At 39.8% G+C, this 22,342-nt stretch overlaps 1 protein-coding gene across 12 annotated transcripts in view; it reads left to right on the forward strand.

Annotated features, from left to right (window-relative positions):
- The window catches only part of ERC1 (ELKS/RAB6-interacting/CAST family member 1), a 294,248-nt gene continuing 271,906 nt past the window's right edge, over positions 1–22,342 (forward strand). For 10 of the 12 annotated variants that reach the window (XM_035345691.1, XM_035345735.1, XM_035345719.1 and 7 more), the window contains exons 1-2: positions 113–207; positions 9,761–10,594. In XM_035345691.1, coding sequence (XP_035201582.1) covers positions 9,926–10,594 — 669 coding nt within the window. In that variant the 5' untranslated portion in view covers positions 113–207; positions 9,761–9,925. Of the gene's footprint in view, positions 22–112; positions 208–907; positions 930–9,760; positions 10,595–22,342 lie in introns of those variants that run through there. The other 2 variants (XM_035345700.1, XM_035345704.1) reach the window with 2 other exon arrangements.

The raw sequence follows: 22,342 nt of genomic DNA on the forward strand, positions 1-22,342 counted from the left end.
GCTGCGGCAGCCGCCGCGCAGGTGAGGGGCCCCGCTGGGGGCTGGGGCCGGAGCGGAGGGAGGGGGCGCCGCCGCCGCTCCTTACCGGCCGCTGGGGGGAGCCAGTGGCGGGGCGGGGCCTGCGGGAGCCGGTAGCCGCGGGCAGCCGCCGGGCAGGGCCGTGCCGGGGCTGCGGCGGGGCCTGGCGGCCGGGGAGCCGCCGCTCAGGTGGGTCCGGGGCCGGCGGGGAGACCGCGAGGGCCGGGGGAAGGCGGCGGGGGAGGGAGCGGGGAGCGGGGCCTCGCCCCTGCCGGGCCCCGCACGCTGTCACCGCCCGGTCCCTCCGTCCGTGCGTCCGTGTGTCCGTCCGGCCCTGCCCAGGGGGTGTCAGCGGGCACCGGGCTTTGTCCCGGCATCTGCCGGGAGCCGCCGCCTCCGTCTCGGCCGTGCCGCCAGCCCCCGGTGCCGCCCGCGCGGCTCGTTCCGCCGGGAGCCCTGCGGCGGGGCGGGCAGCTCGCCCCGCCGGGCGTGCTCCGAGAGAGAGCCCCGCGGAACCGGGGGGCTGGGGACGGGGAAGGGCGTCCAGGAGCGGCCGCGGAGGCGGGGAGGCGGCTAGCGGCGCCCCGAGAGCGCACGGAGCGGAGGGACCGACACAGAGTGGGTGGGAAGGGCAGCGAGCGTTTTGTGTCTTATCCGGGCTCCTTTTGGGGACACGTCGGTGGAGGTCGGGTGAATAATGTGTTGCCTCAAACCCAACAGGTTGTAGCCAGAAAAAGTTGTCTAGTTTGACTGCACAGCCCCGATTCTTAGGAAATGGCTAGCTAGGATGTCTGAAGCGGGAACCTCCACCCTCTGCCTGCCCTCCTTTTCTCCCAGAGAGCGCTGCATCTGTAGCAGTAGGTGGCTGAACATACGTCTCCTCCCGAGCTACTGCAGCCTGACATATCCCTGTAAAGCACACGTTGGTATTTCGGGTTGAAAACTGAAGAAGCTCAGATGCCTGCCCCAGTTCGGGGTCACGTATGAGTCAGCACCCTTACAGTGTATCAAGCAAGACTAGAAGAGAAAAATCACCACCTTGCCCATGCTAGCATGAGCCGAGTTGGTAGTGCAGTCGTTGATTCTTATCAGTAATGAAGTACTTGGACTAAACCATTGGTTATTAAATAACGGAGATAACTGTTTCAGTTCTAGAAAAATATTATAGAACATGAGCACAGAACAGTAGTCTTCAGGGTAGTCAGGTTTCGGACTTCACTGTGTCATCTAGAAATTTGGAGTTTTTTGACTCCATCAAGCTGTAAAAAGGGCTGCAGCTAGAAAAAGTTGCAGATCTGCTGGCTAAAACCTGAGTCTGTCATGATATTTGATATAACTTGAGCTTTCTCTACATTGTCCACCATGCCAATTTAGCTGTAATCAAGTCACTCCAAGGATGCTAGCAGTTTTCCTTCTCTTTGGTTTTGTGTTACCTGGAAAAAAAAAAAATAAAAGCATCATATTTTTACTAAGTTTATCCAGTTAATGCCTGACTGGCAAAAAAAAATAAAAAATAAAAAATGCTGGTACATGGCCTGTATCTTTTTACTAAATTGCAATCTTGGTCATGAAAGAAACTTTTTTTTTTTTTCCTGAGTCTGCCACTTTCTGAGTTCCTGATAGCAGTTTTCTGTGTTGCTGTATGAATAGAATCGTAACTAGTGTTACGATAAGAAATAAAGTATTATTCCTTATTTTGTGCAGCAGGACACTCTCCCACTGCTATTCCCCTCACCCCTCCCTGTTAGCAAGCTATTACTTTAAGCCTGTTCCCCAAAATGCTGTTCTTGCATGAGAGATTTGGTGTGGTACTTCCTTAGGCAAGGCTTTTGAAAATTGTAGGTAGGTTCACCAGGTCTAGCTTGTTTTATCTGAGCATGGTACACCCGGAACTGCATGGATGCAGCTGTTCAAATAACCAAACCAGTTGCTAGAATTAATAATGTTTGTGATCCTGGCTGGCCACCCTGCAGTATGAGCACTCAGGTGAGGAGTCATCTACCAGTTGGCGTCTGCTTAAGCCGGAGTAACTGTGTCACCTCATGGGCTGCTGTGTAGCAGCAATAGACCAAGAGAGCCTAGAAAATCCAGTGTTGATTTAAGAGAAGTGATGTTTTCTAAGAGAAGTATCTAGAGGTGTTAAGAGAAAGATCCAGAGATACCCAGAGAAGCTGTGGCTGCCCCATCCCTGGAGGTGTTCAAGGCCAGGATGGATGGGGCCTTGGCCAACCTGATACAGTGTGTGGCATCCCTGCCTGTGGCAGGGGGTTGGAACCAGATGGTCTTTAAGGTGCCTTCCAACCCAAACTGTTCTGTGATTCTCCTTCTGTAGAAGGAGCACACTTTGCGCTGAACAGGGATGTTGCTTATGGTGAGCCTAGGCTAGCTGTCTATGCAGATTCAGCAGTGCTTCTAGGTACTTCTGGGCTTTCAAAGCATCTCTATCATTTTCAGGGTTGTTTCTTACTGATTTCAGTACTGGGAAGTTGGCTGTTGGTCATGTGCCACCTTGGGGGGAAAGAGAGAAACAGCCATGTGTACTACAAGTGCGCAGTATTTATTGACGGTACACTGAAAATCAGGCTACAACTTCTTTAGCCGTACCATGTCTAATCCATGTCTACAGGTCTTTAACCTCCTAGGTAATTGAAGAGTGAGAATTATTTTAATCAGGGCTGTTTCATCACTAGTAAATTTATGTGCATGCTTCTGTTGCTTCTTGTCTTAGTGTCTAAAAAAAAAAAAAAAAAAAGACATACCAAATTTTGTTGGTTTTGTCCCCTATGTACTTTAAATTTAGGGACGTAGCTCCCATTCATTGCCAAGCACAAATCCTGATGTGCCTGTGGACCTGTCAATGCATATCAGTGTTAAGGATGTGGAACTGGGAGGGACCATCGGGTCCAATCTCTGGTAAACCCAGACAAGAACCCGCAACTGAGGCTGATTCACAGTGCGTGATGGTATCTGCGCCATGTGCCAATCACCTTGTAACAAATTCAATGTTGCTTAGTGAAAGACAAAACTGAAGGAGAGAATAGGTGCTTGAACAGTGTCTAAGACTTCTGCTGTACCTATGAAACCTTTAAGCGTGGTGTCCAGGTAGTCTTAAGAACTCTGTGCCCTGCTCTCCTGTGGAAGACAGAAAAATTTGTACTGGCGCACAGCTACCTGACCAGGAGGAAGAATTTGCTTGTGCAAGCAAATGTAGTGACAGGTTAACTCTTAGTTTGTTGTGAGCAGAACCACCTTAGTCTGAAAAATGAGATAAGGCCTTTAGAAATATCAGTAGTACCTTGTGTTCCCTCGCTGGTTGAGGCTGACCTCCAGAGCTATAGGAAAAAATGCTTGTAAGCCAGTGGTGTATCACGGAGTATGCAAATAGGAGGGAACAAAGCTGTAGCTGAAATACGTGCATCTTTGTAATAACAGTGGGCTTTTTTCTTTTTGTGCTCTCAGTTTTTAGGACGGAAGATGTAAAGGAATGAGGCTGTGATGGTGAAAATGTACCCTCTGTGCTTTTATTTCCAATAATAAATGGAATTATAAGCAACAAAACCTGACATCAATTGAAATTGCTTTTGCAGAGAAGCTGCTGTAGAGTAGGGCGTGTTCTGCCATCCTAGTCACGTCCTCCTTGCGGAGCAAGTAGATCTCATGAAAGGGAACGTGTGCTTGGGAGGCAGAACTTCACTAGGAAGCCAGCGCATTGTTCTGGTTTACCATACCTTGAAAGTGTGGAAAAGAAGAATGGGAAGCAGAACAGTATCTACAAAGGACAGATAATCAAGATGTTTCCGTGTTATGTGGTGATTTAAAGTACGTGCCTACCATTTATGCTAACCTTCCCAATTCAGAAAATGTGTAACAGGACTGTCAGTTTAGGTTTAGAAGCAAAACACACCTTTAATGCATGACTGTTGGGATTTTCCTTAGAATGTTAGGGTCAGAGTTCATGGATGCCTGCCTTTTGCAGAACATGATTTTCAAAATGTCAAAGCCACGTTCTCAGTGATTTTTAAGATTCTTTTTTTTTTTTTTTTGAAGATTTCTCTGTCTACATATGTGGGAGAGAACACATCAATTTACATCTTCTTATGTTCATTGAAGCAGAATAAGGGCACCATGACTTTCAGTCAACTCAGCAGATGTTCAAGTAGGTGAACTCAAAAAAAAAAACACAGTAAAAAGGCTTGGACATAAACAGATGTTGGTGCTTTGGCATCTATTCATACACATCCAGGAATGAGAATCAATCGTAATATGAAGAATAACTTCTCTGTCATCTTTCTGTCTTAGTTTTGTTAATCTCCTTTGCTTTCTTGCACTTGAGGCTGTGAGGATAAAAGTATTTTGATATGGATAAACAACCCTGAATTCCATGGGTTCAGTGCCTTGCATCCAGCATTGGCTGGCTTGCAAACAATTTCCAAGATAACTTTCTTCTGCCCTTTTTCTGTGTAGTAGTCACTAATTTGCTATGAAAATTGGCAAGCTTTCTTACTTTGCAAATCTAAAAGGGCAAATCTAAAACCTAGAGGACAGATAAACTGAATAACCTCCAAGTCAAACTGTGAGATAAATACTCTTAGTTCTTTATAAAAAGTGCATACCCTGTTTTGTGTTGCACACCAGAAAGTAACAGGAAAGTGCAGGTCCTACGGCATATCTGGATTAACTGTAAGGGTAGTAATTGTGAAAAATGGATAGCTTTGTTGATGAAGTCCAGTGTGTCTGCCTCACTACATTGTCAGATTCAGACCGCCCTTGGAAAGGCTGACTTCTTCGTTGCTGTAGAACTGACATACAAAGCTCTCCTTCTGCAAACAGGGAAGGAACAGGCAAGTCCATTCTTCTGGAAGCTGAGTATGTGACTGATGGAAGACACTGGAGGCGTCACTGTGCTGTAAGATGGGTTTTCCTGCCTCATGCGCTGTTGGACTGCTTGGTTCCTGAGTATCGGGCAGCGATGCTCTCACAGAGCTAGCTCTCTATGTGCTGTTGTCCATCAGCTTGTGGCAGTCCTGAATGGAAACTGCAGCAAACCAATTCCGAGGAAGCATTACCTACTGAAGGCTGCAACGATTATCCTTAAAGTCTTTTTGTTTTAGTGAATGTAAGCAGGGATATTCCTACACTTCTGCAATACGTTTTTCTGTATTTGGTTTGCTTCCTTACCTAAAAGTAGTTACTGTGTTATTACTGTTTTTCCTGGAGATCTGGGAGTTGGGAAGGAGTGTGAGAGGCTTTATATATTTATAAGAAAGATCCTCTGGAGATTGACAAAACTGAAGCACCATTAACAGCAGTTTTCTGATAGGTGTAGCCAGGAATGTCTGCTTTCTGAGCCATTGGTTCACATCCTATGCTAGATACAGGGGCTGAGTGTGACAGTGTTGGTAAATGCATCTCATTTTGTTGGGTTCTTTATCCTGAAGCTGATATTAATCTGGTCCCTCCAGAAATTCTTACGATTCTAGAATGCCTGAATACAGCTCTTTTGTTGAAAACCACTAGATCTGTTCACAAGACGACCTGTTCATTCCTTCCCTCACTGTGTAACTGCTGTACACTTATATTTCTGTGAAGCTGTGCAGATTTGGTTTGACTGCTCTTTCAGCATGCTGGCTTCTGGGGCAGTACATAGTTAACCACTTGAACCAGAACCATGCATCAGTACATGATAGACTTCTTAGTGAAGTAGCTGCCTTGCTGTTTTGAGGGATCCTCTGTTGCTTTTCACTGAGCGTAACTGGGCTCTGTTAATGAAATTGATTAATTTTTGTTGCCACGAGTAACGCTGTAGTACGTTTAAATGTTTGTCAGACTACACATTTTTTTACCATTCTTGGTGTTCATCTCATTCACGATCACAAGATGGCATTTACAACTAATACCTAAAGCAGGTTGATTGCATGTCTCTGTACTGGCAAAGCTGCTATGCCGATCTCTAGATACCTCTGTGGTGTTTTTGGCTTGACTGATGTTAATTTTTTAGGATTATTTTTAATTAGACTGCGGATATGATACCCTTTGGAAGCTTTTGTTCAGAGAATGGAGAGTGAACAAAAGAGTTTTGTTTCGTAGCTGTGGAAGTATGCATCGTACCTTGAGGGGAAAAATGGTTTAGCACTGACCTCAGCACTATATTATTATTTTTTTAAATGCTTTCAGCTTATGATCTTTCTTTATAATCATAGGTGAGGCTTCCTGTATTGACAGAAAAGACTGAAAATTTTTAAAACCAACAGGGGAATTTACAAAGCATTTATGTCACAATTCAACAGTGTTCCTTGTGGTTTTGACCACCCTGTAAGGTTAAGGGATGATCTATCTGCAAGTAAACCTTGAGTCACAGAGGAAAAAAGAAAGTGCTGCATCTTGGATTCATGAAAGATAAGAGGTCCTACTTCTGAGACTCCCAATAAAATGCTAGTGTGGGTCAGAATATTGGAAAAACTAACTTCTCTGGTTATGGTGCTTTCTGAAGTCTTCCATGCTTGTATTACTGAAAGAGATCTATAACTTTCTTCTTGCTCATCAATTGCTATTGCAAATGAGAGGAGGCATTTCTGTCATTTCTTTCACTTTGCTGTTTCCAGGATGAAAGATGTTCTTGCTAGTGTGAATTCTCTTAACTACTTCTGCTTCTGGATTCCTAATAGCAGTAAAAGGAAATGGCCAGTGATGAATGCTACTAGAAAAAAAATTAATCAAAAAAGAGGAATTGAGATGATTTATCTTGTAATGTGATCTTTTTTTCTTGAACCATGACAAGTTTCTGTGTTAGTGAAAATACTGGAACTGGCTGCATGATTGGAAAGGTGTATTTAGTTAGTATTTGGAATAGTCACAATTTTCAAGTCTAAAAATTATATAATGAAAGTTCTTACTCCAAGAGAAGTAGTAGTGGGTTAGGTTTTCTTGTTTCCAAAGACCTTTTTTTGGTTGGTTATTTTTTTAGTTTGTTCGTTTTGAAATGTGAGTGCTCTGTAACGTACGGAATTGATGTCTTTCCCTGAGTGTTACATGTGCCCACTCTGAGTCCTGTCTGTACATCTGATGATGCTCTAACTCAGTAGCAAATTCTAGCAGCTGCTATTCATAGATTGAATTTCTTTATTTTTATTATTTTTGGACTAATAGAGAGGATGCCTGCCTGTGAGAAAGGGGTAGGAGATGAGCTAGTATAGAACTGATGTTTCCAGCTATGCTGGAAGGGGATTAATCTGCTGCCTGCTGTGTCGAACATCACCGCGGAACCGCGCCTTGTGTGCGACCAGCTCCGTTCAGCTGCGTGGGAAGTGACTTTCCTGCCAAGGACGCTAGTGGCTTTCATTCAGTCAAAAGCTATTAATAGTTTGACAAAATATTACCTAAAGCAAAGAGAGTAATTCCATTAGTTCAAACTCTTTTTTTTTTCTCTTTTCCCCTTTTCAGGGGTGATTAGCTCATTAGAAATGATCTAAAATCTTTTGCATGCTTCTTGTGTGTTGTTAAGCACTTACTAGGCGATGCTTCTGCACACCTCAGTAATGTACTGATAGCAACATTTAAACTTCATGTTTTTGGAGGGGAAAGTGATTTAGCTAAAACTCATGAAATAAAACATCTTTGGTTTGGGCTGAAACATTTAAAGCTGTTTAAGTGAATGAGTGTTTGCAGTGATTTACAGTGGTGAGTTTCTAGCAAATTAAGTACTGTGGATTAATTTTTGTGAGAATCCTCTTAAAGACGAGCTCTCAGATGAACGTAATTTCTGTAGTGTAAAAGAAATATCTAACTTGTTTTGAGTGCTCAGTGGGAGCTATGGCAGCACTTTTAGCATTTTGATGTCTCAAACACTGAGATTAGTCTGAACTAGCTTTTCTATTTGGAAAAAGTGTTTTCTTTCCAGATCTGGGGCACAGTGTCTTGATTATTGAAGTTACTCCAGTGTAACAAAGTCAGCACTGTTTGGTAGTTTGTATTTCTGTACTGTTTTGCATAAGGATACCTGGCTGAAGTATAAGAAACTTCCTATCTGTAACTTGTTTTTAAAAAATAAATCTGTAGATGACGTTTTGGGAGCTAACTTTAATTATTAATGCCACCAGCTACCTTTCCATGGCCTTTTTTACTTTACATGTGTGTTTAAAATGCTCCATAGTGTTGTTGTTGGTAAACTGAGCAGGGTAGCTGTGGTTGTCATTTAAAAAAAAAAAAAAAAAAAAAAAAAAAGAACGAGCTCTTGAACTTCTTGAGCACTGCTCATGAAGCACAGTAGCAGCTACACAGTAAGCTTTGTGAAATTACTCATGCTATCGTATTTTCCACGAAATAGCGTGTAAATGGAGCTGTTCTACTCAGATGTTGTTTTGTGATTTAAAACTCCATGTTTAAATAGTTTCTTGCATTGTGTTCCTGTAGTGACTCTTTTCTTAGAGCAATAATCATATATTTTCTTCATCAGACTTCTACCCCCCCTGTTTTTCTACCCTCATCCAGTACTTTTCAAATATTTTTTAAATCTGTTTTCAACTCACCTCTACCTTCCCCCCACTCTTCCCACGTTCTACATTTTTTTGTAAGTGTACTCTTCTCTTAACTGTAATATTTTATCTCAAACTCACAAACATGCCCTTAGCAATAGGAAATGCAAATATTGTTTGATTCCTAATATCTGGCAAACCAAAGTTCATAGCAGAAGGTGAGGCTGGATGAAAGCCAGTGTGAAAGGAGTGATGTTGCGATATATATGGTGACTTTGGACACCACTAGGTCATCTTTCATCAAATGGGGAGAGATCGGAACAGAAATCTTTCAGTCTTGTTTAATTTTCATTTTAGCTGAGCCCAACAGTGACTTGAAATAGTTTTTACTAGAAAAATAAATTTTAAAAAAGGTGAGAACTGGGTAGTCGTGGGAATAGTCCTACAGTGCTGTAGCTCAGTCATGAGAACAGATTTCATCCCTGTTTCTTGCCCTTGTGATAGATCTTGACTATCTGTGGTGTCAGCCCAGTGCCTGTACCAAGAGTACTTGCTAGCACACTTACAGAATGGCAAAATATGCATAAAATAAGGAATTTTGGTGTGCATCCACGTTTAAAATAACAGGGAGGGGGAACTGCAGCATGGTGTTGTCATACTGTTCTATTTTTGGAGAGGTCCCTGCTGTTGGAATGATAGCATTTAATAGAATTAATCTGAGCTGATAAAAGAGAAGTATATTTTGATTAAAATATTTATTTAACCTGAACAAAGATTTAAGTCTTGTTTAGAGAATAAATAAGAGATCGGAACCAATTTTCAGTGTAGGTATGCACTGGATTTAGAAACTGTCCTACAGGAGCTAGCAGTGCTTGAAAGAAAAAATACAACTGAGTGAGGTTTAAATTTTGGTTAAGTCTCTTATTCAGAAAAGTAACAGGTAAAGGATAAGGGTGAGTTAGAAATAGCAGGGAAAAAAAAAGTTACTCAACATTTGTAGAATTCAGATCATGATCAACAAAATTATGGCTTGAAAACTGATGAGGTTTTCATTCTCTATACCTTTATAACATGACAACAGAAAAACAAGAATAGAAGCTCCTTTTTGAGTTCAACTGTTGAAGTTGAAATAAAAGATCACTTGTATTGCTGGTGGGAATTAAAAGGATGCTGGAGGAGTACAATGGTAGTAGAATATGCTCTTATTCTAACATGGGATGAAATATTTTCTGATAAACTAGATTTTTAATATGTTCTTTTTCTTGGCACAGATATGGTCCTGAACATCGTGAGCATGTGACTTCAAAGATGGACAAATGGATCTTTTATAAATTGTGATTGGCCTTAAGCTGACTTACAACCACTGAAGAACTTCGCAGGACTTCTCTCATTCCTGATTTATGCCTATCTAACTGCCTCACACCACCAGCTTAATCATGTATGGAAGTGCTCGGTCAGTTGGCAAGGTTGAGCCAAGCAACCAGAGCCCAGGGCGTTCACCAAGGCTGCCACGGTCACCACGCTTGGGCCATCGTCGAACCAACAGCACAGGAGGCAGTTCTGGGAGTAGTACTGGGGGCGGCAGCGGGAAAACCCTTTCTATGGAAAATATCCAGTCCTTAAACGCTGCCTATGCTACGTCTGGCCCTATGTATCTAAGTGACCATGAGAATGTGGGTGCAGACACCCCGAAAAGCACCATGACATTGGGCCGATCTGGGGGGCGGCTGCCTTATGGTGTTAGGATGACTGCAATGGGTAGCAGCCCTAACATTGCCAGTAGTGGAGTTGCCAGCGACACTATTGCATTTGGAGAGCACCATCTCCCTCCGGTGAGTATGGCATCCACTGTGCCTCACTCGCTGCGCCAGGCCAGGGATAACACAATAATGGATCTGCAGACACAACTCAAAGAAGTATTAAGGGAAAATGATCTGCTTCGCAAGGATGTGGAGGTGAAAGAGAGCAAGCTGAGTTCTTCCATGAACAGTATCAAGACCTTCTGGAGTCCTGAGCTAAAAAAAGAGAGAGCTCTGAGGAAAGATGAAGCTTCAAAAATCACCATTTGGAAGGAACAATATAGAGTTTTGCAAGAAGAAAACCAGGTTTGTTATCTAATGTCACTGTTGTGTTAGTGCAGTAGCATGATTTGAACGAGTTTAATAAGCTTGCATGTCACACAGACAGCTGAATTATTTTGGTGCTTCTCCCAGGCAATTGGTATGATTAAAATGTTTTAAACTTGCAAGCCTCTTTTTAAATGTTTCTTGTCAGACTTGTAAGCTTCCTCGTCAGTGCTCATTTCTGCTTCCTGTATTTTTTCTTTGTTTATCATCTTCTTTTCTGGGATTGATGCTAACCACTTTCTTTCCCTTGGAAGTAATTTAACCTGCTCATAATCATTTCTGTAGTGCTTACCTCATGAAGCATTCTCTGAGAGGCAGAATGTACTAACTGCTGACCCCAAATACAACGGAATGGTGCTGAATGTTGACATATTGCCAATAAAACAAACTTCACATGACATTGGTCTTAATTTAGATCTCCAGTTAAAACCTACAGTCCTGCAGCTTTCACAAATACATAAACTGTGTTCTTGGCTACGGTTAAGTAACACTGTTTAATACTTGTTCATCTTTTGTCATAAGCAGTGCATATCTTGTTATGCAACTGTCATATAGCACTCCACAGTTTCTTTTTTGTAGTGGTCTGGCTAGTTAGAGAATAGGCAGAAGAACAGAGAATCTTGGGCGTCTTTTGTCTTGTCCGTCTTACAAGCATCTCTAGATTAAAATAAACCCGAGATGTTGGTTAAAATTGAGGTCTCTTTGTAGTTGGTTCTACTTAGAGTAAGTTTTTTCTGTTTTCTCATCTAGACCTTTTTGCTAGCTTAATCCTGAAGTAGCTACTGGTATACGCCTGTTTAGTATTTGTGGCCAAACAGTAAGAAACCTCACCACCCTCATGGAAAACAGGCCCAGTGTACAGTTCTGAAAGGTTCCCTGAAATGCATGTCAGCCCTCACCATGGAAAAATTACTTTCCCTTTTTCAAAGTTTTTAAAGTATCCAAGAAGGTTTAATGAAATGGCCTCTATAATTCAAGCATGTCCATGTTTTTGAAGCTGTTTAGGTATATTTACTATTGTAGGCAGTGCTTTTTCTGGTTTTGCTTGGGAAGATGAAAGGGAGAAGGAAAGTGCTGGAGGAAAAAAATAGTACTGGTAGTACTTGACATGTTACACTATACTGTCAGGTGACCTGTGACTTAAATAGTAGATTCCTTTTGGTTAGTGATAATCTGCTGCACTGAAACTGTCTCAACTCTTCACTTTTTAAAAAAACTTAATTGAATACAGTAAGCTACTTTTTCTGAGTTAGCATGAAACAATTTAATGAATTTATGCCATTATAACTCTATTCTTATTGAATGATAGTACCACAGTGTGGTATTTGTTAGTATGTGTGATATTGTCTATTCATTTTTGTGTCTTGTTGGAGAAAACCTAAAGTTAAATAATTTTATTACAAAGGTATTTTCTTAGGAGTAGCCCCATGAAAATATCAGTTATACTGGCTGTTGTGGTTTAAACTGGTAAGGAGTTAAGTACCAAACAGATGTTTGCTCACTCCCCCCTCCAGTGGGATGGGGCAAGAATTGAAAAAGGTGAAAGTGCATTGAGATAGACATAAGAAAGCAAACAAAGAAACAAAGAAACACACAAAGAAAAGAAACAACAACAGCAAGGAAGAAGTGACACAAAATGCATTTGTTCACCACCAGCCAGCTGATGCCCAGCCAGTCCCTGAGCAACAGCAGTCCCCCCAGCCAATTCTTCCCAGTTTTACTGCAGATCATGACACCACGTGGCACAGGACATCCCTTTGCCCAGCTGGGGTCAGCTGTCCTGGCTGCCTCCCCTCCCAGCTCCTGCTGCATCCCCAGTCTCCTTGCTGGCACGGCAGCACGAGAAGCTGAGAAGTCCTTGGCTTGATGTAAGCGCTGCTTTGCAACAGCTAAAACATCCATGTGTTATCAACATTATTCTCATCCTAAATCCAAACACAGCACCATAACAGCTACTATAAAGAAAATTAACTCTATCCCAGCCAAACCCAGGATGCTGGTGCGTCTGTATAATGAAAACATGAAATGCCATTCACTCAGCTTTTTGGTGCTGCTTGTATTTCAGCTGCAGGTGGGTATTTAAAACCCCAAATTCCCTTTTCATGGTTTTAAAGTTCTGTTTTCATGCTGAAGAGAATGTCTTTGAAAGTGACAACATTTTTATCAAATCAGTTTTGACACCTGAAGATGCTTGGAAAATCTGGCAAGAAAAATGAATGTTTGGTTTAGAGTGGATTAAGTGGTTACTGAATATGTATAGATTGGAGAACACTGATTTCACTATCTGAGGGTTTTTTTTGTCTTTCCTTCATCCCCTAATTAAACATTTACAGATATTTTCAGGCCGCTGTTCTCTAGGCAATCACTATAATTACTACCACACTGGTAGAATTGTATAACTTTGGTCCAAAAAGAGAAGGGTGCAATTTAAAAGTAAAAGGGTATTATTGCATTGAGCTGTAAAAACTAAGAATGCTAATTAATAGATTATAGTTAGCTAACAGTGTGTCCTAATTAAACTCTGAATTCATTATGTCTTCTATAGCCTGTTGGAATTGGTCACTTCAGCCTTTATAAGGAAGATCAGTTTAATAGGATTTACTGTAATTAAACAGACTTGTCTGTTTAGACACTGAACAAGGGATTTCTCTGATCTGTTGGGGACCTAAAAAATCTGTTCATTACCACCCCCTACACTCTCCCAAACAAGTTTAATATATTCTTGCTATATTATCTTTCAGTGTACTTGCAGGAACTGGTATTTTAGATCTCTATACCAGTATTTCGGACATCCCTTTCAAAAAAGCCTTTTGTCATGGGCAGGACTCATGTGGTATATTAAGTTTAGCTAAGGACAACTGCATTGTTTAAAAACTGCCTTGATTCACGAAGCCAGGATGCTGGCTGACTCATGCCATTATCTGATAGTCATCGCAATTTCTTTGCTGTGATCTTGGCTCTTTACTCCTCTCTGCACACTTGATTGTCTCTGATTGGATTTTTTACTACTGTCACCTCAACTTTGAAAGATATTATTGTCTTATAGTCCTGGAAATGAAAAATGGGAAAACATGAGCTTTGTTTAATTGCTACCTCAGTCTCCCGTGAAACATGCATTGGTGTTTTTTGAGTTTTCTTTCCTATTTCTTGTGAACATGTGCAAATAAATGGTGATTATTGGAACAGAACTCCTGAAAAAACTAACAGGGAGATTAAAGAGTATGTTACTTAGCAGGGCTAACTTAGATATAATATTGAAAATGTAATGCACATGTATCCATGTAGCCCTCACTTGGTTTGAGACTGCTTAAGCCTTGCTTGGTTGAGGTGTTTTCAGCTGTGATGCAGCACAGCTGTATTCATCGGCTACTCTGAGCAAATATTAACAGCTGTGGAGCATAGCATATGCTGAACTTCATTTTCATCCTTTGTTACTGATCTTGAAGAGACAAAGTACTTTCTTTTGGTAAATGGGGAATGTCATTGTCGTCTCATTTTGAGGAGTTCAGAACTTAAAATGGAAAATATTCCTGGAGTTAGCAGGTTCTTGGAAAAATACAGTAGTTTGCAGTCTGGTGTGGGTTAGTTATCCAGCTCCACTTTGCGAGAAGCCAGAAGCAGAGTCCAGATGATTTCTCAAAGGTTCACAAACACATGCATATCTAGGGAAGAACTGATGGAGACAATAAACAGGAGCTTGTTTTTGGCTTGGTGTTGCTCTCCTCAGCATGCTTTCATAGGAAGTACATTTCTCTGAGTTGAAAAGTATTTTTTTTTTTTTTTTTTAGTGTGAGTGTGGTTTAATGGTTACCTGAAAATCTCTTCATTAGAAGCCAGAAGAGTGAAGAAAAAGCAGAGTTTTTTTTGGCGCTTTGATAACTTCCCTAAAAACTGGACCATGATGGACTATGTGGAACTAGAGAGAAAAAAGGAACTCCTTTCAGTTGAAACTTGTATATACCAAGGTCATTGTCCTTAAAGATAACTAGTGCAGTGCAAACTTGATGTCTAGCACCCTGCATTAAAATTAACCACATTGTCTGATCTGTTTGAGATCTGAATTATGTTTTGGCTGAAATAGTGCGGTATGGCTGAAAACATCTTTCTACTTTGATGTATTTTAGTGGTCTTTTTGTGGTTAGAGGCCTTGGATGTCTGAGTGAGAGAGTTTAACCAAGAAAATATGTCTGAAAGGAATTTCACCTTACTTGGGGTAAGCACTTAAAGAATATTCTACTTTATTGAAATGGAAAAGTGTGGCTGGTGTCCTCCAGCAGTCTTCTCCAGATTTTTGCGATCGCGTTCTTGCAGTCAGAAGTGGTCTCCATTTAACAGCTGCGTAGAAAGGGCATCTCACTTTTTAACAGTCATCCATATGTTAGTCTCAAATGCTTTGGGTGCTGCTGTTGTCAGACTGTAAGAGTAACTTGCCTCTGAAAATCAGATTAATTCTTCCTCTCCACTGATTTTACTTTTTGTTTAATTATATATTTTAAAAGTTTTTATTTGTTTGTCCTAATACTGTATCTTTCTAACACTAGTACTGTTCTTGAGTTGGTTATTAGTTGATAAAAAGCTAGATTTTCTCCCTTTATGGATCTTTAATTGTGCCATGTGCAGTTCCATAGTCATTGCTTAAAGTCATTATCTGTATCCCACAACATTAATCTTAAATAATTTTGGCAATGACAGATCTGTCATTTCTCTAGAACACTGCTAGCTTTGAGGTTCCCTCTCTCTTTCCTCAGTTGAAACATGGCATTATAACTTAATTTTCTTTTAGAGTAACTCAAAGCTATCTTCTGAAGAGCGCTTAATATGATGTTGCAGCACTGTGTAGTGCCTTCAGAAATTGTCATGTAATCTACTAAGAGATGGCTTTTCTGTATTCTGCCGGTTTGCAGTCCTATAAGGAGAGAAAAATTAGATGTTTTGTGCTTATCAAAGTTCCCTAATGCTCCTTTTCTCCTATGTTTCTTAATAAGCTAAAACAATCTCTGAGTTGCTTTTAACTTTAGCATAGGCTGTGAACAGCTGGTCCCTGCTTGATTCATTAAAAAAACAAGGGGAACACTACCAACTTAAAAGCAGCTTCTAATAAAGTGGGTGGCATCAGTTGGACTTCTTTAGTAGTTTACCTGTGCTTTTTGCTGTTAAGCTGGCAGAGGGATTACTTGAAGTAACGTGTAGTAGACTCTGTTCCCCTACTCTGCTATTTAAAATTCTATGTCTGCTGTGTAGTGAGGCTGTTCAGCTCCCTAACTAGGGCTGGGGCATGTTATTCCACTATTCAGTACGTATACTTTTGAAAAGTCATGTCTGAATTACTAGATTTTTCTATTTTTTTTTTTTTGTCATTATCTTAATTCTAGTATTTTTTTTTTTTTACCCTTAAGTTTTCTTTCTTTACCCACTATATGTGCTATATAGTTTGAAACTGCGTCAAGCTCAGGTTTGGAACAGATCAAGCTTCCTGCTAGTCACTCAGTGAGCAGCTGAACAGTGAGAGCTGATAGCTGTAGTGCAGAGATATTCCTGTGTTACTGCTCATTTTAGCAGAAGTCTTGTACTGCTCTTAGAGCTTTCTAATACTAAATCTAATATTCTTGTGTGTCTGTCTTTTTCTGTGTGGTATTGGTTTAAGTAGAAAGGAGAGGAGCACTTCTGATGAAACTGCCAGTCCACGGAAAAAGGCTTGAAGTGCTACTGATAATACATATGCCAGCCTTCATGTATGTCTCCAAGGCCAAAATTTGAAATTGAGATGCCTTTTTTTTTTTTTTTCCCCAAACTGGTGATATTAGAAAGCCTTGTAGATTTGAAGGTGTGGCAGAGTGCCCACAGCAGAGTGGGCCACCATCCCCTAAACAACTCGTAGTTGGAAGGAATCATTTTTTTCAGCCCAGTGGGTACCCGAGATCCTGTTAACAGTCTGTGTAATGCTGGAGCCATTGCTAAGACAGAAGCTTTATGTATTTAGGGTAAATACATATCTCTATATATTATATTCTCAGATAAAGGCTAGAGAGCCAAAGAGTTTAGAAGTGATATTTCTGTACTCTGAAAGCAATTACTGTGTTGGATAAGTTATCAGAAGTAGTAATGCTAGCTATGTGAGTTAGTAGTTGGAGAAAGACAGACTGTCAAATGCTACTTCAGCCTCAGCTGGCAGGAGGGGAAAAAGACAAAACTTCAATGTTCTTGGCGATCTGGTGTACAACTTATTTGAATTAATTTTGTATATACTTGTGGTTAGTGAACAAAAGGAAATAGCAGTATTTTGGTTAGTAGTGAGCTCTGGTGATTTGTGCTTCTTGACAGAAATCAAATTACAATGGCATGTCAGCAGGTACACATAACAATTTTGTACTACAGATTTGTTTTTTCCTACATTGATAGTACTTTGCATTGTTTTCTATATTATTTTGGCATCATCTAATGAACAAAGGCAAGAATTCTAAATGCAGAGGGTCATAACTATTCCTCAGTGTTTTTTTTTTTTTTTTCCCTGAAGATAATTATTACACCTTGAAAAGAAAGTATTTTCAGCAAAAATTAGTTTCATAACCCACAAGATACACATAACTGTATCTTTTGACAGTATTTGGAGATTTATATTGGGCCCTCTTGGAAAGACCATAGTCACCTTTAGTAGTGAACAAAATCCAAGGAAAAGTATGGTTAGTCTCATTCTGTGTTGATGTGAGTTAATCTGTTTGACCTGCCTAGAGGTTGCGATAGTACTTCAGACTGCAAAGTGGAAGTAGTTTCTTTGTGCGTTAACCGCTTTACAGCTCAGTCATTCCCTGTTGTGTTGTCCTGTATGGTCACCTTTGCTTCCAAAGAATACTTAAATAGTTTGTTTTCCTTTATTTATCCTAAGGGAATGCTAATATTTCTTTTAAAGCCTTGGATTAAACACCAAAAGCTTTTGCTCTGATTTGACAGAAACTGAAGCACACCAGTATAAATCATGGTTTGGAACTGCAGAGTTGGTGTTTACATTTAAATCATAAAGAAAAGAAAGAACATATGGAAGGATTCATTAGCAATATCTAGATCAATACTTGAAAAATTTTAATGAGAATTGAATTTTTTCAGTTGAACTCCATTACAAAAGTCATTTTATGGATTCACCCTTGGAAGAGACCGGATTCTTTTAAAATAAATAAATTAATTAAAAGCATAAAATATTCTTCCTATTGCACATGTGCTAATTTAATTAGCTTAATCAGATGACAAAATACTGACACAGAACACCTATTAAGAGTTCTTCCAGTGATTGTTGCATCAGAAATCAGAGAAGTTCAATTTCCAGCAGTGTATAACAGCTACTGGAATAAATACCATGTGATTGGCTTCTTCATTTTAATTTCAGCAACTTCATTAGTAAACTGGAATGCTAAGTATTATACTGTCATTGGTAAACCTAAGTTATTGATGGTTGTGCTAAAAATTCCTACTTACTTATATATAAGCTTTTTAAAAAAATGATATATGTGTCATTACTATTTCCTATTGTTTTTAAATGGCTTAATTGTGTGCACATTGGGCTTCTTTTGCTCTTCTCTGAGTAGGGACTGCTGGTCAAGAATCCTTCTGAAACGGAGGGAAATGATTGAGTCCTTGCTGTTTTATGCTGCCTGCATCTCCTGTGTGGATTGCTTTTAAGATCTAATTATTCTTGTCAGCGTCTTGGAAAATAAATACTGAAAGTCAGCAAGGGTGAGAAACTGTTCAGAGGCATTTAGATTCTTCCAGGATTTGATTCCACAACATCAAAAGCAATTTAAAAGCAACATATAGTTTCCCAGTGATCTCAGGCAGTCCATTGCAAGCACGCAAGGTAAGACTAGTTCGTAAGGGTGAAGACTTTTCTAATCTCTTGCATAATACAAGAAAAACATGCTTTTTCTTGAGGGAGGGAGAAGGGGATGGAGTTCAGCTGTCCAATAGAAAGATATTTTTCAATGCTTTGCAAATAAGCAGAGAAGTTACAATAAATTCTATTTTTCTAAGACAGTGCTTTGTTAACATCATCTGCTGTGTACCTGCATTGTTTTGAGGTTCTATAGTGTGTTGCTATCCCTTTCTTCTACAGGGCAGCCCTTTACTGCTTCTTGCCTTCTATTTTTACCCCTTGCATCTCTACCCCATTTGGCTGAGGAGAGAAACAAGGAGACAGCCTAAGGTTTGGAAAAAACAAGCAAGTAATGAACAGTAGTTCAAGATTAACTAAGTCTTACTGGTATGTGTAAGCTAAATATGGTTGTGTTTTTTTTTCCCAGCCAATAAATATTTAATGTTCTTAGGAGCAGCACATTTCACTAAATATTCCTTTGCCATCTAAGCATTTCACAGACACAAGATTTCTACGTGGATTCCATCACAGATTTCTACATGAGGAAGCAGTGACTGGCATTGAGTTTATGGGGTTTTGACCCTTGTCTGATACTAGCTACTCGGTAACTTTTGAGATGGTCCTCTAGCTAGATGCTGATATGGATTCCAAAGAATTAAAGGCCATGTATTTCTTCTGATCAGTTTTTCCTGACCACTAAGCCAAGGCAGTACCTGAACTGTCACCATTCACAGGTGAAAATCTTTTCTTATTCAGGTACTGTGTACAGGTTCTGATTCTTCAATAGCTGCCCCTGGCATTTAAGGTGGGAGTGAGGAGAGTACTGGGAAACAAGTCCTACGTTCTCTAATGTGGTACAGTGAGCCTTACGTACTCTTTTCCTTTACAGCAGTCTTGAGTCTTTTTTTTTGTTTGATTGTTTTTTTTCCAGTAGAGTTGTGCCCCAAAAGAGAAAAGCTTTTAAAATAAATGTTTGTGTTGTAGCATGTTGTCTCTGAGGACCTGTAAGTACAAATGTGCTCATATCAGGCTCAACGTGTCCTGATACTGAAGGTAACCATGTCCCATGGCAGATTGCCCTTCTCACTATGAGAAAACAAAGCATATATATGAGTGTATGTATATATATATATATATATATGTAAGCATAATTGTATATGTAATTATATACATTACTATTGGTATAATTTAATAGATCTTCTACAATATAACTGGATATCAGTTCTCAGATGAACAGAAACAAACCATGAAGCAACAACAGCAACCTGAGAAAACTAGAGCTTTCCTCACAGTGAGACAAGATACCCCCATGGCCTGTTCCGCATGTAGTCCTAGTTATAAGCCTCCATGAGGTTTATTCTTCTGACTACATCTCTTTTGAGAAATTGAAGTGTTAAATGCTAAACGCTTGATATGCTAAAGGATTTGGAGCATTGTGACAAAGCTTTACTGGAACTTTACTTAAGCTTTAACTGGAAATGTTAGAAATGTCAGAAGTAACAGAGCTAATAAACTCCAAAGTGCTATGAAAATAAAATTTTATTTGTAGATGATGCTGATGTTCTGTAATCAATTCATGCCTTAGAACAGATCTAAAGAAGCAGTAGATTCATGACAGACATTATCTTTAAGATAGGTCATACTTCTGCAACCTAGGCTAGATCCTTTCAGCTCCCCTGTGGGAAGCTAGATTTTATGGTTGAAAGTTTCTATATCATGCTGAAAGTGAGTAATTTCTTGCAAGTAGAGTACAAAATTAAAGTATTTTTCCTCCTTTTCAAGAGCCAGAAGGTGCATTTTATGCACACAAATGGAAGGGGACTTGGATTTGTTTTCCCCTTATACAGAAGAAAAAGGCGGGGGGGGGGTTTATTTGCATTGTAGGTATAGAAAGAGGGGAGCATTTAGATCATGATTTGGTCCTTTCTCTTTTAAGGCTAAGGTTTGTTTTATGGAAGCCATATGGGACACAGTTTTTTATCTGATCCACAAGAAATCCCTCAGTTCATAGTAAGCCTTAACTACGGGTCTGGCTTTTACATTGACTAGAAATGTATATACGAAGTTCCTTCAAATGGTTTTGGCAAGTGGTTTCAGTGTTTGCTGGATGATAGAAACAAATCCATGCAGAGGATGACAAAAGGATTAGGATTAAGTGAAATGATAAATCCCAGAAGAATCCTAGAAAAAGGAAGAGGGAGCAAATAAAAACAGCATTATAGTAAAAGCTTTTAATTAGGTAATTATTAGGAAATGCTATGCCCTGCACCGGAGTGTTAGGAAGCAACTGGTTTATCTCCTTCATTTGACTAAATGTGGAGAATCAGAGTGTTCAGTGACTCATTATTTGTCCCCGTTGAGTTTAAGAATACAAATAACTTCGTTGTATATACCATGTAGAGCACAGTAATAGATTAGAGCATAAAATCAAGACTTCAGTGCTTTTCTGGTAGTTCTGCTCAGTGATTCTGATGAAGAAGGAGAGAAGAATGCTGGGAGAGGACATGAGTAAAAAATCTAGATAATTCTTTAATGTGACCTAGCATGGCAATCTTTGTGTGTTCTACCTCAGTGTAACAAATACATGTGCGTATCTGAAAATTTTCTTTTGTATGTGTTAAAATTAACGGATATAGATATTTCTGGAGGTTATCACTATCCAGTTTAATGTATTCACGGGAACCCACAGAATCTGCTTATTTTTGAGGATTGTGAAATTTCTCAGTCTTTATTGGCCAGTTGAGTAAAATCAAATTATTATTATGCTTTGATTTGGAGGACAATTTTTAAGGCTTTCTCCTTCAGCTGGTATCTAATGGGTCCGGTTTGGCCATATGGTTGTGAGTCTGTTAATGTGTAACCATTTAAACAGATCCCTAAGCTTAGTTACTGAAAAGAGGGAACTTTCTAAGGAAGCATAGATATACTTTCATATTAGAAAGCAAATATTATGCTATATATGTGCAATCAAAAGCATTTCTTTTTAGAGAAGAAAAATGAAACACTCAACCATTTTGTTGTAATCCTCTTTGCAGAGAGTGTTTGGACTTACTCTGGTCTCATTCACTGTGTGGAATGTTCCAAGGAATGGAATTATCCTCAGTGCTGTATTTTGCAGGGGAAAAAACAACAACAACACCCTAATCCCTATTTTGCAATAAAATGAGTTGATCCAAACTTTTCTTAACAACAAATTCATGTTGGTTTGAACTAGCAGATGGTTTTGACGCTAAGAAAAATTTTAATAAGTGTGCTTTGGCCATGATTCAAGTTCAGTGCACATATTTGACCAAGAGTTGAAATGAGTGTGGGTACTGTGTGCTCAGGTTATGGTTTGTATGTAATATCAGAGGTATCTGCTCTTTGCAATTGTGTAACATGCTAGTGAGATCCTACTAGCAGTTCTACAATTATCTCCAGCTACAATGGAAATATAAAACATTACTCTTACAAAATCTGACTTTTTTGAGCATTATGGTTTTAAATCACTAAATATCTTCACCATTTGACTTTAAAATTGGACTTTGCACCTCACATGTGACAGTTGAATGAATTTGATTGTTGCACTGTCATTACATTCTATCTCCCCATCCCCCTAGAAAAAAGAATCAAAATCCAATGTTTGCTATTTAAGGAAAGTTCCAAGTTAGCATTTCTATCTAGCAAAAGCTTTTACTTTTTTGCTAGGCCTGGGAATGCATTCAAGGCTAGCCTTTTAAAACTGCATGCTTTGTTTTCCCAAAGCGGAATCAATTTAGTGTATAGTTATACAGAAATGATTCTTCTTCTTTCCATTTGGCTGAATCAGCTCAAATCTGTCTGCCTTTAAGAGGTCTGTCTCTTTTCTTTGTGAGAATCATCATGAA

The sequence above is a fragment of the Oxyura jamaicensis genome, chromosome 1, assembly GCF_011077185.1.
Source record: "Oxyura jamaicensis isolate SHBP4307 breed ruddy duck chromosome 1, BPBGC_Ojam_1.0, whole genome shotgun sequence".
Taxonomy (NCBI): Eukaryota; Metazoa; Chordata; class Aves; order Anseriformes; family Anatidae; genus Oxyura; species Oxyura jamaicensis.